Source organism: Oncorhynchus gorbuscha, linkage group LG10, assembly GCF_021184085.1.
Source record: "Oncorhynchus gorbuscha isolate QuinsamMale2020 ecotype Even-year linkage group LG10, OgorEven_v1.0, whole genome shotgun sequence".
NCBI classification, from domain to species: Eukaryota; Metazoa; Chordata; class Actinopteri; order Salmoniformes; family Salmonidae; genus Oncorhynchus; species Oncorhynchus gorbuscha.
In genome coordinates, this window is record NC_060182.1 from 34,169,163 (window position 1) to 34,184,063 (window position 14,901).

The window sequence follows — 14,901 nt, forward strand, 5'->3', positions numbered from 1 at the left end:
TACAAGTATTAGTTCATCCTATGGTGAATTTGTACTTCTTTTAATTGAGACTTTACACATTAATTAAGGCTCTTATCATTAAATAAGATTTACTGGGTATATTTACATAGCTTTAAGAATAAAAACACAGTTACAAGTTTAAAAAATATCTAAAGTTAAAAACACTACCAAAACCACCCTTATTACTGAAATTGGTCAATCTAAAAAATCTTAGTCTGTCAGCATAATAAATAACAAACCATATTACTCAAACAAGTAAAGCACCTGAACAAAATAACAGAACATTCATAAACTTTTACTGTGTCCCAAATCAGACGATAACTCTGTCCCAATAATGTCTTGTAGCAAGCCTTGTTTTCTCATAAAGGGAATGAGTAACTAACTTGGGTTTGGACCCTGGGAGATACATTGAGGTACCATAACTATCTCAGTAGTGCTTGTAAGTGCTTTATGTCACAACCCAGTTTGGTCACTTTTATCAAAATTATATTTATTGGTGTATTCAGTTCTCAATCAGCTACCCTCCTAAGGTCCACATTTGATGAGGGTGTCAAGACCACTACAGAGCTTGTGCAGTTGTTGACAGAGCAGTGAGTCTATGAACAAGGTGTCTTCATATCAAAACCTCCTCCTCCTTCCTCCACTACGAGTCCTACTCTACGTCTCATAGAACCTGGGTCCAGGAGTGGCCATAATGTCAGCGTAAGGCTCGCTTTGGTGCAGGTCGAGGGCCTGTTGTTTCTTCAGCACCAGAAGGCAGAAGAAGGTGGCTGCGGCCTGGGAGCGACTGTTCCTCTCACACAGAGTATTCAGGCTGAACATGGCGTTGCTGCTCTGAATCTGTTCAGGGATGTCAGGACAACATAGAACATGAACATTTTTGTCTCAGGGATAGGTCAGTTTCTGTTTTATATGAAGGATAAATGTCAGATAAGGGAAAATCCCATCCGTTTGTTATAACACAACACACAATCACAGCAATTTCATTTCCACTGATTGTCCCCTAATCCTGCCCAATCCTCTTTAATATCCCTGTCCTCAGTGACTGAGGATTTCTGGGTTAGATCATAATCGAGCTAACAAGCTGACTAAGTGTAAGAATGGATGCCCTGCTGCATAGGGGTATCAAGTTCTTACTTTGAGAGCATTTAGTAGTTTCTGTGCTCGGCTGGTCATCCTCTTCTCTTCCAAGTCATCCTGGCTGTCCACCATAGACTGTAGTTTGAGATAGCAACACATTACAGAGTGTACCGTACGTCACACCGCACTCATGATGACCGTGTTTGTGTAAGTGCGCGCAAGTGTGTGTGTATATACAGTCAGGTCCAAAAGTATTTTGACAGTGACACAATCTGCATAATTTGGGCTCTGTATGCTACCACAATGGATTTCAAAGGAAACAATCAAGACGTGCTTAAAGTGTACTCTCATCTATAATTTAAGGGTTTTGTCAAAATTATTGTATGAACCGTGTAGGAATTACAACCATTTTAATACATCATTTTCGGGTCTCAAAACAATTAAACATAATCATAAATTAAATTGTGAATTTTAATACTTGGTTGCAAATCTTTTGCAGTCAATGACTGCCTGAAGTCTAGAACCCATAGACATCACCAGATGCTGGGTTTCCTCCCTGGTGATGCTCTGCCAGGTCTTTACTGCAGCTGTCTTCAGTTCCTGCTTGTTCTTGGGGCCTTTCACCTTCAGTTTTGCCTTCAGCAAGTGAAATGCATGCTCAACTGGATTCAGGTCAGGCGATTGACTTGGCCATTGCAGAACATTCCAAAAAAGTATTGGGTTGCTCTCACAGTATGCTTCAGTCTTGAAGGAGTTCCCACATATACCGAGCACTTGTTGGCTGCTTTCCCTTAATTCTGCAGTCCAACTCATCCCAAACCATCTCAATTGGGTTGAGGTCAGGTGATTGTGGAGGCCAGCAAAGTACCCCCACACCTACACAACTCCTCCTCCACGCTTCACGGTGGGAACCACACATGCGGAGATCATCCGTTCACCTACTCACAAAGACACTGCGGTTAGAATCAAACATTTCAAATTTGGATTCATCAGACCAAAGGACAGATTTCCACCGGTCTAATGTCCATTGCTCGTGTTTCTTGGCCCAAGCAGGTCTCTTCTTATTGGTGTCCTTTAGTAGTGGTTTCTTTGCAGCAATTAGACCATGAAGGCCTGATTCACGCAGTCTCTGAACAGTTGATGTTGAGATGTCTGTTACTTGAACTCTGAAGCATTTATTTGGGCTGCAATTTCTGAGGCTGGTGAAGTTATCCGCTGCAGCAGAGTTAACTCTGGATCTTCCTTTCCTGTGAGAGCCAGTTTCATCATAGCACTTGATGGTTTTTGCAACTGCACTTAAATAAACTTTTATAGTTCTCGAAATGTTCCGTATTGACTGACCTTCATGTCAAATTAACTTTTAAGAAGGCACACTTGCTAATGGAAATACATTCTACCTCATGAAGCTTGTACAAAGCTGTCATCAAGACAAAGGGTGGCTATTTGAAAAATCTCAAATATTTTGATTTGTTTCCACTTTTTTGGTTACAACAGGATTCATGATTCCATACAATGTAGAAAATAATACAAATAAAAGAAATCTTTGAATGAGTAGGTGTTCTAAAACATTTGACTGGTAGTGTATATGCGTGTCTGTGGGCGTATTCAAAGCATGTGAAAGCACCTGTGTGTTCCGTGGTACAGTCGATGGAGTTTCCCTTTCCATTCCAGAAGGATGAACATACATGGAATCCTCAGACGGGAGCTCAGGTTGAGAGACCTCCAACCTGCTCCCATCCTGAGAGACAAGAAAAAGAGGGGGAAATGAGAAAGAGGAATCAAGGAATGTTGTCAGACAAAGATAGACAATAGGATAACCTTGTTGAATAAAGGTTATATGAATATTTTGTGTTCATGTTGAGCTCTTTACATGAACTGCGTCCCAGAAGTATTCAGGTGGGTTGTCATTCCCATAGTGGTGCAGAGGAGTGAGCTCCACATTGTGTCCAATTCTCTCAGGATCCATGGTCTCATGCAGGACACTGAGCAAGGCGCTTACATCTGTTTCCACTGTACAGAGACACATAAAATGTATAAACCCAAATAGGAAACATAACAGTTCCAAGGTAATGGGGTCCGGGGGCACTTTAATTCCCTCAATTTCATTTAATGGCTAGTCTAATGTTCTCAGATGATAAATAATTTATATAACATGGTGTTGCTCTCTGTAAATATGACCTCCTACCCTCATGTCTCTCCTCTCTCATCTCTTCATGGTCATCTTCATTGACAACTCCATCTGTTTTCACACGGAACACATCCCTGGAATAGAGCTGCAGAGACAGAATGGGGGCAGTTGTTGAACCAAAATGCACCGCTGCTATACATCACTGGTTACAGATGTGAATTAAATTTCCTCACTTAAAGTGTGGAATACAATATGTATCTATTATAGGTATGAATTAGGTGGAACAACATTCTTAAGCTGAACCTGTATTTTTTTATGGAACAGATGAGATAAACATTACAGGTAAATATGTCAACCTACATTTGACTGATGGGACAGATGTTAATTTCAGACCCTGCTTACCTGTTGCAGGTGTGGATGAATGACAGGGGCACAGAGGTGACTGAAGAGCCTGTCCACCCCACCACTCTCTTTCCATTGCATGAGATGGCGGGTAGGTGGGGCGATGTCCAGTGGGGCAGTGAGATCTGAGTAGTCAGAGAGTTGCTCCCTGATGGCCTGGTTGGACAGCTCCTTGGCCTGGTCCACCACCAGTCTCCTTCTCCTCTTCCCCTTCCTCCTCTCTAAGGTTGCTAAGGAAGCGGAAGGCAAACAGAAGGTTTAACTCCAATGGCTTATCTATGCTTCTCACACAAGTTTCCACCGCAGGTAATAAGTAACAGGATATTATATTACTTATGGCTTTGATGTGTGATAGAGGTTGTGCCCAGTTAGATAACTGTGTGTTTGAAGGACAGTAAATGCATTTATGAGAATGGCCATGTTGGGGTGTAAAGATGTTGCGTGTCAGGCAGCTAAATAGTTACGCGTAACAGTGACAGGCTCCAGAGCGAAGCCCTCCTTCTCATTGCCCAACAGAGTTGTCTCATTCAGGACAGGGTGATCCTCCTCCATGGGTGCAGATGTAGTAGAGCTTTCTGGACGACCTGCAAGGTTTTGGAATGAAGGGCATACCGTAAAGTAGACATGGACAGCATACAATGGATTAATATTATACTGTATAATGTAATAACGATGAAGCACCCCATTTTGGGAAAAGTTCCAGCACCGGAAAAATCAAATTTACTTGCTGCAAAGTTAACACCAAATTGAAAATGGCACCTGAATAATGAAAGGATAATTTTCCAGTATGCACTGCCACTTGCTGCCAGAGCACTTCAACACTTGCACAAAGTAGAACCAAATATTTTTATAATTAAACCAAGAAAGATCACAGCCTGTCGTTTCAAGTGGGAACAAAGGAGCCTTAGCGGGCAGAACAGGCAAGGAGGTGGACAGAGCCAAGCATAAGCTAGCGAGATCCTAATGGCGCGTTCTAGCCTGCATTTGCATATTTACGTTGGGGAACGCCTACTCTGAAGTGCGTGTGTGCAATAATTCAATTAGTCTTTGCACTCCTAAACAACACTTTATTTATTTTTTACTTTGGCAAAGGGTAAAGTCTACAAAACTTAGTCCACTCTGTTCATAAAAGATTGTAGTTTTGGGAACAGAAAACTGTATTGAGATCAAATGTTTCATCGATGAGATAATTAGCAGAATGTCGGCCAAAATCCATCTCGTTCCATCTTCTCCCACTGCCGGCCACTGGGCTTCCTCTCACTACCATATTTGATGGTGAGTGGAAACACCAAGTGGATGCTTCACACTTATACATGTGGTGAAATATCTGTCTTGTTGTTCTATCTGTGGTAGAAATGTGGTCTCATACAGATGGAGACACCTTCATACCAATATCTACAGTTATACTGAATATATAGACAGGGTTAGAAGTTTCCTAAAAGACAGAAGCAAAATAAACACAAAATTACCTTCTTGGTTAACATCCATCATAGCAGTCTCTGGCAACATATTTTGTTGTTCGGCTTCGAAAAAATCTGTCAAAACAGCATGCTCACTGGAACTGGCTAGACAGTCTACACAGGATTTGAAAAGGAATTTGAGACGTTGTCTAGGTTTGCATTTGAACATTGTCGATGTGTTCAGATGTGGAACCGATATGTTATCTTAAAGTGAAACTGCTCCTAAGAGTCCAGGTCAGGATGCAGGGTTGGGGAGTAACGGAAAACATTTAGAAAGTAATCTACCTAACCCTGTAAGGACGTCACCCAGGTTGTCCAAGCCTGTGTCCTCATCGCCAAAAGCATCTCCTTGCTGGGCCAGGCTTAGGAAACTCACATCTAACATGCCCCCTTGGTGAGACTGGGTCTCATCACCTAAAATGTTTTGATACAGAGTAAGTCAGAGAAAGTTATTGACAGCAATGTGAGTGAAGGAGATAAACGTGGGCTATGGCGAGAAGGCAAGATAAAACTAGAGTTTTGAAAGTGAGGGTAAACTAACTTTGAGGGAGAAACAGGCAGGTACTGTGGAGTAGCAACCCTAACACTTACCAAAGTCCTCAAATATGAGAAAGCTATTTCCAAAATCCTCTTTGAGGGTGATGTCCTCTGTTCGGCACTGATTCAGTGAAAAATGGTCCACAACACCTATGGCACTAGGGTCAGAGAGAGGAGAGAACATAACAAATTACTTTTTGATACAAATATTGTGATGTGACGCATCCACACCCCCATGATCTACTGAAACTAGCCTAAATTGAGTATTGGGTGAATATCTTTTTGCTTTGTATGTGAGAGGGTGAAATGAGGAGAGAGAGAAATAAAAACAAAAGTACTTCGCATCTGGTAGCTGGGAATCAAAGTCAGTGAAATCCTCCATTAACGTGATTGCTTTAAGTGTGGCCTCCAGTGCCTCAGCAGGCATGTCAGTCTGTCCTGATGGTGACACAACAGAAATAAATGTATCATTTGATACAAGACTTCAGCTGATATATTCTTCCAATGATCAGAATAACATGGAGTTACTGTCATTAAAATGTTGACATTGACCACACAAAACGGATACCTGGCTAACCTGGTCTGAAGGCCACTTTGATTTTGACAACAGCGTCATTGCAATCAGCAAGGAGATATTTGGCTTTTCTGAAGTATATCCTCACTATTCCCAGAAGTAGGTGGCCAGAAGTCCGTAAGCCGATCTTTATCTGAAAATGATTGCACACAAGCAGAGACAAGCAGAGACAGATCTAAGTTATATCAGTCATTTCATCAGTGATGTGCTCATTGTGTGGCTACCGGTATCAGATATTTTTTCACAGACATTGAGACAAAAAAAAAGCATTGAAGGAGACAACAAGAGTACATGATGGTGAGCTAACATCGGCCTAACAAACCTTAAAACAAACACATTTCATCCCATTGTTTGTACACTTTTGCAGACAGAACTAAGTTTAGCTTACCTGTGGGGAGATTATGTCTTTGATGGTGCTCTCCAAATTGCATTCAAACACATGAGTTTTGGTGATTTTCCGCTCCCAATGAGCTGCTAACCAAATTTTGGCCAGAGGCCCGCGCTTGGATGTGAAGAGCTGAGTATAGAACATCATGGTGAAAGCCTTGGTGGTCTATCACCTAATTTAACTTAGTCCTCGACCTGTTGATAACTGCGGGGGTTGTTTGATAAGAACAACAAGTTGGTTAATCTGATATGGCACAATTCACTTGCAAAGTATTTGTTTCAACAAGCATTCAACTATGAAAACGCGCCACTTTCTCGAAAGCGTCGTTGACAACGAGCTACAGCTAACCTTTTGACGTTGCTATATGGTCAGCTAGCAAATTAATTAACCAGCTAGTTACTGTAGCTGAATAAAAAAAGTTCAATTTCTGAACAACGTTAGCCCCGTTTTCAGATAAGATACAATACCTTGATACTCACACGTTTAAGTCCAAAGTAAGCCTGTTTGACGGTGGTAAACACGCTGAAAAGCTAGGTAGCGATGGCGCGAGATAACGATATTAGCCCGCTCATTTGGCACCAGCTTGGCACGCGAGTGGAGCATCCCGCCTCAAGCAAAGTGATAGCTATCAATATAGCTACAGCATGGTTCGGTGAGGTTTCAACCTCTTTATCAAACACAGTACCTGTGTGTTTTTATGCCTGATTGTATGGAGGGTGACCAGTGCCAGTTCGAAAATGCAATACTTAACCGTTAAATAGGAATGTGAAAATGATACATGCGTTTATATTTTCATATCAGTGCGCATGATTCATGCCACAATGAAATTGTTATTCAAATCAAAACCAAATATGGCATCTGACATTCGAAATAAAAATGATAAACAGAAAATGGCAAATGGTTCAACAGAAAATAGTAAATGTAATATGGGAATGTGCTGTTTTCATTTTCATTTCCCAACTACCCAATTGAGCGTTCTCTTTTAATTTACATTTTCAAAGTGCATGCAAATTGTTCATAGAGGCTAGAACCAGGAGAGCAACACCACCATGCAGTGATACATCCTTGCCAACCCTAACCCACTCTCTGTGCATTGATTTTAGACTAGTGTAACTGACAGGGTTCAAACCTGGTGTACTCTACACCAGAAGAACATCTTAGCCTACTAAGCCAAAACCTGGGCAGTTTAGCTTGGAGAGCCAATGCAAATTGTTGGGTCTCAGGCAAAGATACTCAACACTAGGCAAAGTTACTCATAATATATGCATTCCTCCTGGTTTATTGTTCATATGATGAGTAACCTTGCCTGATACCTGAAGAGTTGCATTGGCTATAGGCTTTGGTTTAGTCGACTACAGCTCGACATTTAACACCATAGTACCCTCCAAGCTTGTCAACATCTCCACCCCGCTGATCCTCAACACTGGGGCCCCACAAGGGTGCGTTCTGAGCCCTCTCCTGTACTCCCTGTTCACCCACAACTGCGTGGCCACGCACGCCTCCAACTCAATCATCAAGTTTGCGGACGACACAACAGTGGTAGGCTTGATTACCAACAACGACGAGACGGCCTACAGGGAGGAGGTGAGGGCCCCCGGAGTGTGGTGTCAGGAAAATAACCTCACACTCAACGTCAACAAAACTAAGGAGATGATTGTGGACTTCAGGAAACAGCAGAGGGAACACCCCCCTATCCACATCGATGGAACAGTAGTGGAGAGGGTAGCAAGTTTTAAGTTCCTCGGCATACACATCACAGACAAACTGAATTGGTCCACCCACACAGACAGCATTGTGAAGAAGGCGCAGCAGCGCCTCCTCAACCTCAGGAGGCTGAAGAAATTCGGCTTGTCACCAAAAGCACTCACAAACTTCTACAGATGCACAATCGAGAGCATCCTGGCGGGCTGTATCACCGCCTGGTACGGCAACTGCTCCGCCCACAAACGTAAGGCTCTCCAGAGGGTAGTGAGGTCTGCACAACGCATCACCGGGGGCAAACTACCTGCCCTCCAGGACACCTACACCACCCGATGTTACAGGAAGGCCATAAAGATCATCAAGGACAACAACCACCCGAGCCACTGCCTGTTCACCCCGCTATCATCCAGAAGGCGAGGTCAGTACAGGTCCATCAAAGCTGGGACCGAGAGACTGAAAAACAGCTTCTATCTCACGGCCATCAGACTGTTAAACAGCCACCACTAACATTGAGTGGCTGCTGCCAACACACTGATTCAACTCCAGCCACTTTAATAATGGGAATTGATGGGAAATGATGTCAAATATATCACTAGCCACATTAAACAATGCTACCTAATATAATGTTTACATACCCTACATTATTCATCTCATATGTATACGTATATACTGTACTCTATATCATCTACTGCATCTTTATGTAATACATGTATCACAAGCCACTTTAACTATGCCACTTTGTTTACATACTCATCTCATATGTATATACTGTACTCGATACCATCTACTGCATCTTGCCTATGCCGCTCTGTACCATCACTAATTCATATATCTTTATGTACATATTCTTTATCCCCTACATCACTGATATCTTGTGTGTAAAATAAGATAGTAGTTTTGGAATTGTTAGTTAGATTACTTGTTGGTTATTACTGCATTGGTCGGAACTAGAAGCACAAGCAGTTTTTGTTAGTTAGATTACTTGTTGGTTATTACACTCACAAGCATTTCGCTACACTCGCATTAACATCTGCTAACCATGTGTATGTGACAAATAAAATTTGATTTGATTTGATAATGTGCTCTTCTGATGTGCAAGACAACCCTTATTTGAACCCTGTCAGTCATATTTGTGCCATGGCTCAGATGGGTATCTGTGAGGAGGAGGAGGTCAAAGGATGGTGAATTGTAACTGAGGTGGTTCAGTTACCACACATATATGATGAGTAGGCCTAACCTTGCTTGATACCTGAAGAGTAGCATTGGCTCCCTGAGTCAATGCCTAAGCTTCAGCTTTGCAGGGCTATGTTTGTCTGGTGCGTAGGAGACCTGGGTTAGCACCCTGTGTGTTGGTTACGCTAGTCAAATCAATGTACAGAGAGCCTGACATGGCTAAAATGTACCACCACATGGGGGTGTGGTGTTGCTCTCCTGGCTCACACCTCAAAGAAGCTATTTGCATGCACTATGAAAATTAAACTTAAAAAGAGAAAATGCTTAATTGGTTAGTGGTAAAATGACAACAGACACTTTCAAATTCTCTTTGCACATTACATTTTCCTGTTTACCATTTGGCTTTTTACATTTACCATGTTTATTTACAATTTCTGTTTACCATTTTAAATGAACCATTTTCGATTTTAATTGTCATTTTGCAACTTAATTGTGGCATGAATCATGCACACTGATATGAACGGTGCTTGACTTGGGTTTAAAGAAGTGCAGGTGCTTTCTTTTTCAAAGTCGGTACTTTTGGCTCTGTTCACCAAAATTCACAAATCTCATTATGCTTTAGAGACCTCTAATTCACTGTTAACGGTTTATACGCATTTTCCATGACTTCTCCATTACTTTTAACCAACATTTTCATGACTATTGTTGTTGCATCTTTCCTACATGAAAAAGAACGCATTATTGACACTGGAAATCTGCTGTGTCTGATCCCATGTAGACCTGCCACCTCCTGCCACTGTGCCCTTAATCAAGGCACTTAGCCCCCCACATATAACTGCACTGTTAGTCACATCTTGTCAACATGTGGTAAACCTTCCATCTGGAGAGCTCCTGGTTGTGCAGGCTTGTCTTTAACATTACAACCAAATAATTGTCTTTCTAAAATTATTCCCTCATTCAATAAATCAGGGATGAAATGGATAAGGTAGGAATTGCATCTTTCCTATGATGCAGATTTATTTAATCTCTACAGTGCCGGTGGAATGGCAACAACAAAATGAACGCTTATTTGGCTGTAGTTAACTTGTAGCAGTTATCTCGCTAGTTATATTTTGAATTGATGATCTAGTTACTCTGTCTGTCATTATTTTATACCGGCTGCTGAAATGTTGTGCTCTCTCTCCTCGGGCAACGGCCCACTCACACTGGCACGCAGCACCACAGACATGCACTGAAGAGTCATTCAGATTCGGCTGAAATTTAGTTTTTTAATTGATTGATCATATTTAAAAGTGTTCTTTCATGAATTACATGAACAACAATTATGAAACTAATTTCCATTACTTTTCATGACCTTACAAACCCTCATTTGACAACTTGGAACAGCGCATCATGCCATTTCTCCAGGTCATCTACAAGTCTCTGCTAGGTAATGCCCCGCCTTATCTCAGCTCACTGGTCACCATAGCAGCACCCATTCGTAGCACGCGTTCCAGCAGGTGTATCTCACTGGTCACCCCCAAAGCAAATTGTTATTTTGGCCGCCTCTCCTTCCAGTTCTCTGCTGTCAATGACTGGAACGAACTGCAAAAATCACTAAAGCCGAGACTCTTACCTCCCTCACTAGCTGTCTCCCTCATCAGATGTCAGAGCAGCTCACAGATCACTGCGCCTATACATAGCTCATCTGTAAATAGCCCATCCAATCTACCTCATCCCCATACTGTTTTTATTTATCTTGTTCGTTTGCACCCCAGTATCTCTACTTGCACATTCATCTTCTGCACATTCTACCATTCCAAGCTTTAATTGCTATATTGTAACTACTTCGCCACCATGGCCTATTTATTGCCTTACCTCTCTTATCCTACCTCATTTGCACATGCTGTATATAGATTTTTCTACTGTATTATTATTATTATTAATTGTATGTTTGTATATTCCATGTGTAACTTTGTTGTATGTCGAACTGCTTTGCTTTATCTTGGCCAGGTTGCAGTTGCAACTGAGAACATGTTTTCAACTAGCCTACCTGCTTAAATAAAGGTGAAAAATAAATAAATGTAAAAATTATACAATACTGTCACTCACAGATTCACAGACGAGCTGCAAATCAGATTGAACAAAGCGGAATCAGGAAATGAATGCCCACTCACCATTGCTATTCAAGGAATATTCCGCCTTCATTCTGCTTTGATCAACCTTTTTTTGCCTCCGTGAGTGAATCTGGGCAAGCGATAGGCTACTTTATTTTTTATAAAGGAGCTGGTACATTCCCCCAAAATTAGAAGTGCCGGTATTCCGTTCTGGACAGCTCCGACCCAAGTCAAGCACTGGATATTAAAATAAAAATGTATTTATCATTTTCACATTCCTATTTAGCATTCAAGCATTGCATTTTTGAACTGGCACTGATCCCCCTCCATATAATTGTAAGTATTAGCTCATCCAAAAATGTATTACCCTGAAGTACAGGAAATCTTATGAACTTGAACAGATCATGTTTTATAATGTCAAAATGTTGTGTTAGTGTGCCAGCGCCAACTAAAAAGTTGACAGTGGCTCAACTCTAAAACAAATAGAAACTATTTGATCATCAAATCCAAAGGTTGATTCTGTTTATTAAATCATTTATAATAGCTAAATTGATTTAATTGAACTAGTTTTGTTTTGGCATGTGATGTTTATTTAATTTCTTCACTCCCTGTTATAACCAGCTGGGGGAAGTGTTACTCTCTTGCCTGAACTAAAACCAAGACTGTTTTAGTCTGTTTCCATTCTCTTTTATAATAACTCAGTGTTTCGTATTCTCCTCAGGGCCATAGAAACTCTGTATTGTTTCTTAGTTTGCCAAAATTGAAATAAGTTTCCCTCTCCCTCTTCCCTCTCTATTTCCGCTCTGAAATACAGTATCCCAAAAGCAAACAAAATAGAATCACCCACTGAGGTACTCAAATAATCCCCTAAACCATAGTACTACCTGAAGGAGTCTAGGCTACCCGTAATGTGAGCAGGACAGCCCTTACTGTCATACTGATTATATAACTTACAATTACATAAATCCCAGGGGAAATTGAATTACTAATTCGCACACACACACTAACTCCCAAAAGCACACACACACACCAGAGCAGAAATGCCCCCCAGTATCTGCTGAGGCGGGACAGCAGGATTGGAAATAAACACACCAAAATAAATGTGTGTTGTGTGCTAACTGGGTGCCTGGAGCAGTGGCGAAGCTCTATAACAGCTGGTGAAGCAAGTCTTTGAAGAGGCCCTAAACCAAACTACCCACTATAATGACCAGAGGGTTTCATCAAAGAAAGAGGGAGAGAGATAGATTGGGAGAGAGTAGAGAGGGGGGTGATAAAGGGGGGAAAGAAGGAGCAGTTGTGAGAGGGAGGGAGTGAACAGTGATGAGGGCAGGGAGTGAGAGGGATAAAAGCCTTGTATGGTGCACTGCTGCAGTTCCAGTATAAACTAATGTATAATAGTCAGATTAATCTTCAGCTTTGAATATAATAAGTAACAAGGCATTTTACAGAAACTAGTGTGACTGTCTGTTCTGTTATGTGTGCCCCTCTTGGATTAAGTCTGTTTCACCTGGTTTTAATTTCCACCATGTTCATGACTCTTTCCTGTACTAATGTGAGCATTTTAACAACGATAAAGCTTGTGCAGCATGTAGGCATGAAAAAATACAAAATCATGTAAAAGTACCCAATCAAATGTTGAGCATCACTCTGTGTTAGTTACATCTGTTTGTTATGTACTTGCATCACTGTGAACCACTCATTATTATTATTATTAGCCTATCAGTATCACGGCTCAAGGTAAGACCCAAGTGTAGACTGTGTGAAGTAACAGTGTTTATTGTAACAACAGGGGCAGGCAAACGACAGGTCAAGGCAGGCAGGGGTCGATAATCCAGAGTAGGAGCAAAGGTACAGGGTGGCAGGCAGGCTCAGGGTCAGGCATAGTTCAGTAATACAGGGGGGGAGCAAAGGTACAGGACAGCAGGCAGGCTCAGGGTCAGGCATAGTTCAGTAATACAGGGGGGAGCAAAGGTACAGGGCGGCAGGCAGGCTCAGGGTCAGGCATAGTTCAGTAATACAGGGGGAGCAAAGGTACAGGGCGGCAGGCAGGCTCAGGGTCAGGCAGAGTTCAGTAATACAGGGGGGGCAAAGGTACAGGACGGCAGGCAGGCTCAGGGTCAGGCAGAGTTCAGTAATACAGGGGGGGAGCAAAGGTACAGGGCGGCAGGCAGGCTCAGGGTCAGGGTCAGGCAGAGTTCAGTAATCCAGAGTAGGAGCAAAGGTACAGGACGGCAGGCAGGCTCAGGGTCAGGCAGAGTTCAGTAATACAGGGGGGGAGCAAAGGTACAGGGCGGCAGGCAGGCTCAGGCAGAGTTCAGTAATCCAGAGTAGGAGCAAAGGTACAGGACGGCAGGCAGGCAGGCTCAGGGTCAGGCAGAGTTCAGTAATACAGGGGGGGAGCAAAGGTACAGGCGGCAGGCAGGCTCAGGGTCAGGCAGAGTTCAGTAATACAGGGGGGGAGCAAAGGTGGGGTGGCAGCGTAGCCTAGTGGTTAGAGCGTTAGACTAGTAACCGGAAGGTTGCGAGTTCAAACCCCCGAGCTGACAAGGTAAAAATCTGTCGTTCTGCCCCTGAACAGGCAGTTAACCCACTGTTTCCAGGCCATCATTGAAAATAAGAATGTGTTCTTAACTGACTTGCCTGGTTAAATAAAATAAATAAAAGGTACAGGACGGCAGGCTCAGGCAGAGTTGGTACAGCTACCTGGTTTCTTCATGCATCGCGCTGACAGAAACAAACATCTCTCTGGTAAGAAGAAGGGCGGGGGTGTATTCCTTTTGATTAACGAGACGTGGTGTGATCATAACAACATACAGGAGCTCAAGTCCTTTTGTTCACCTGACCTAGAATTCCTTACATTCAAATGCAGACCGCATTATCTACCAAGAGAATTCTCTTCGATTATAATCACAGTCGTGTATATCCCCCCCAAGCAGACACATCGACGGCCCTGAAAGAACTTCGTTGGACTCTATGTAAACTAGAAACCACATATCTTGAGGATGCATTTATTGTAGCTGGGGATTATAACAAGGCTAATCTGAAAACAAGGCTCCCTAAATTTGATCTGTATATCGAATGCGGACCCGGGCTGGCAAAACCCATACAAAGCCCTCCCCGGCCTTCCTTTCGGAAAATCTGACCACAACTCCATTTTGTTGCTCCCAGCCTATAGACAGAAACTAAAACAGGAAATGCCCGGGCTCAGGTCTGTTCAATGCTGGCCCAACCAATCGGATTCCACGCTTCAAGATTGCTTCGATCACGTGGACTGGGATATGTTCCGCATAGCGTCGGTCAACAACATTGATGAATACGCTGATTCGATGAGTGAGTTTATTAGCAAGTGCATCGGGGATGTT

General features: G+C 42.5%; 1 protein-coding gene across 2 annotated transcripts; it reads right to left on the reverse strand.

Annotated features, from left to right (window-relative positions):
* Nucleotides 1–36: 36 nt before the first annotated feature.
* rad21l1 (RAD21 cohesin complex component like 1) lies at nt 37–7,314 on the reverse strand. 2 transcript variants are annotated; one of them, XM_046364342.1, is made up of 14 exons: nt 7,049–7,314; nt 6,570–6,773; nt 6,185–6,314; nt 5,946–6,045; nt 5,662–5,765; nt 5,356–5,484; nt 5,080–5,145; nt 4,075–4,194; nt 3,611–3,840; nt 3,266–3,353; nt 2,951–3,090; nt 2,705–2,818; nt 1,138–1,215; nt 37–840 (listed from the first exon to the last, which is right to left on the reverse strand). In XM_046364342.1, the coding sequence occupies exons 2-14, from the start codon at nt 6,714–6,716 to the stop codon at nt 658–660; spliced, it is 1,629 nt and encodes a 542-aa protein (XP_046220298.1). In that variant the 5' UTR covers nt 6,717–6,773; nt 7,049–7,314; the 3' UTR covers nt 37–657. The 2 variants fall into 2 exon arrangements, with proteins under 2 accessions (XP_046220298.1, XP_046220296.1); XM_046364340.1 differs by having other exon boundaries at nt 5,080–5,184.
* Nucleotides 7,315–14,901: the final 7,587 nt, after the last annotated feature.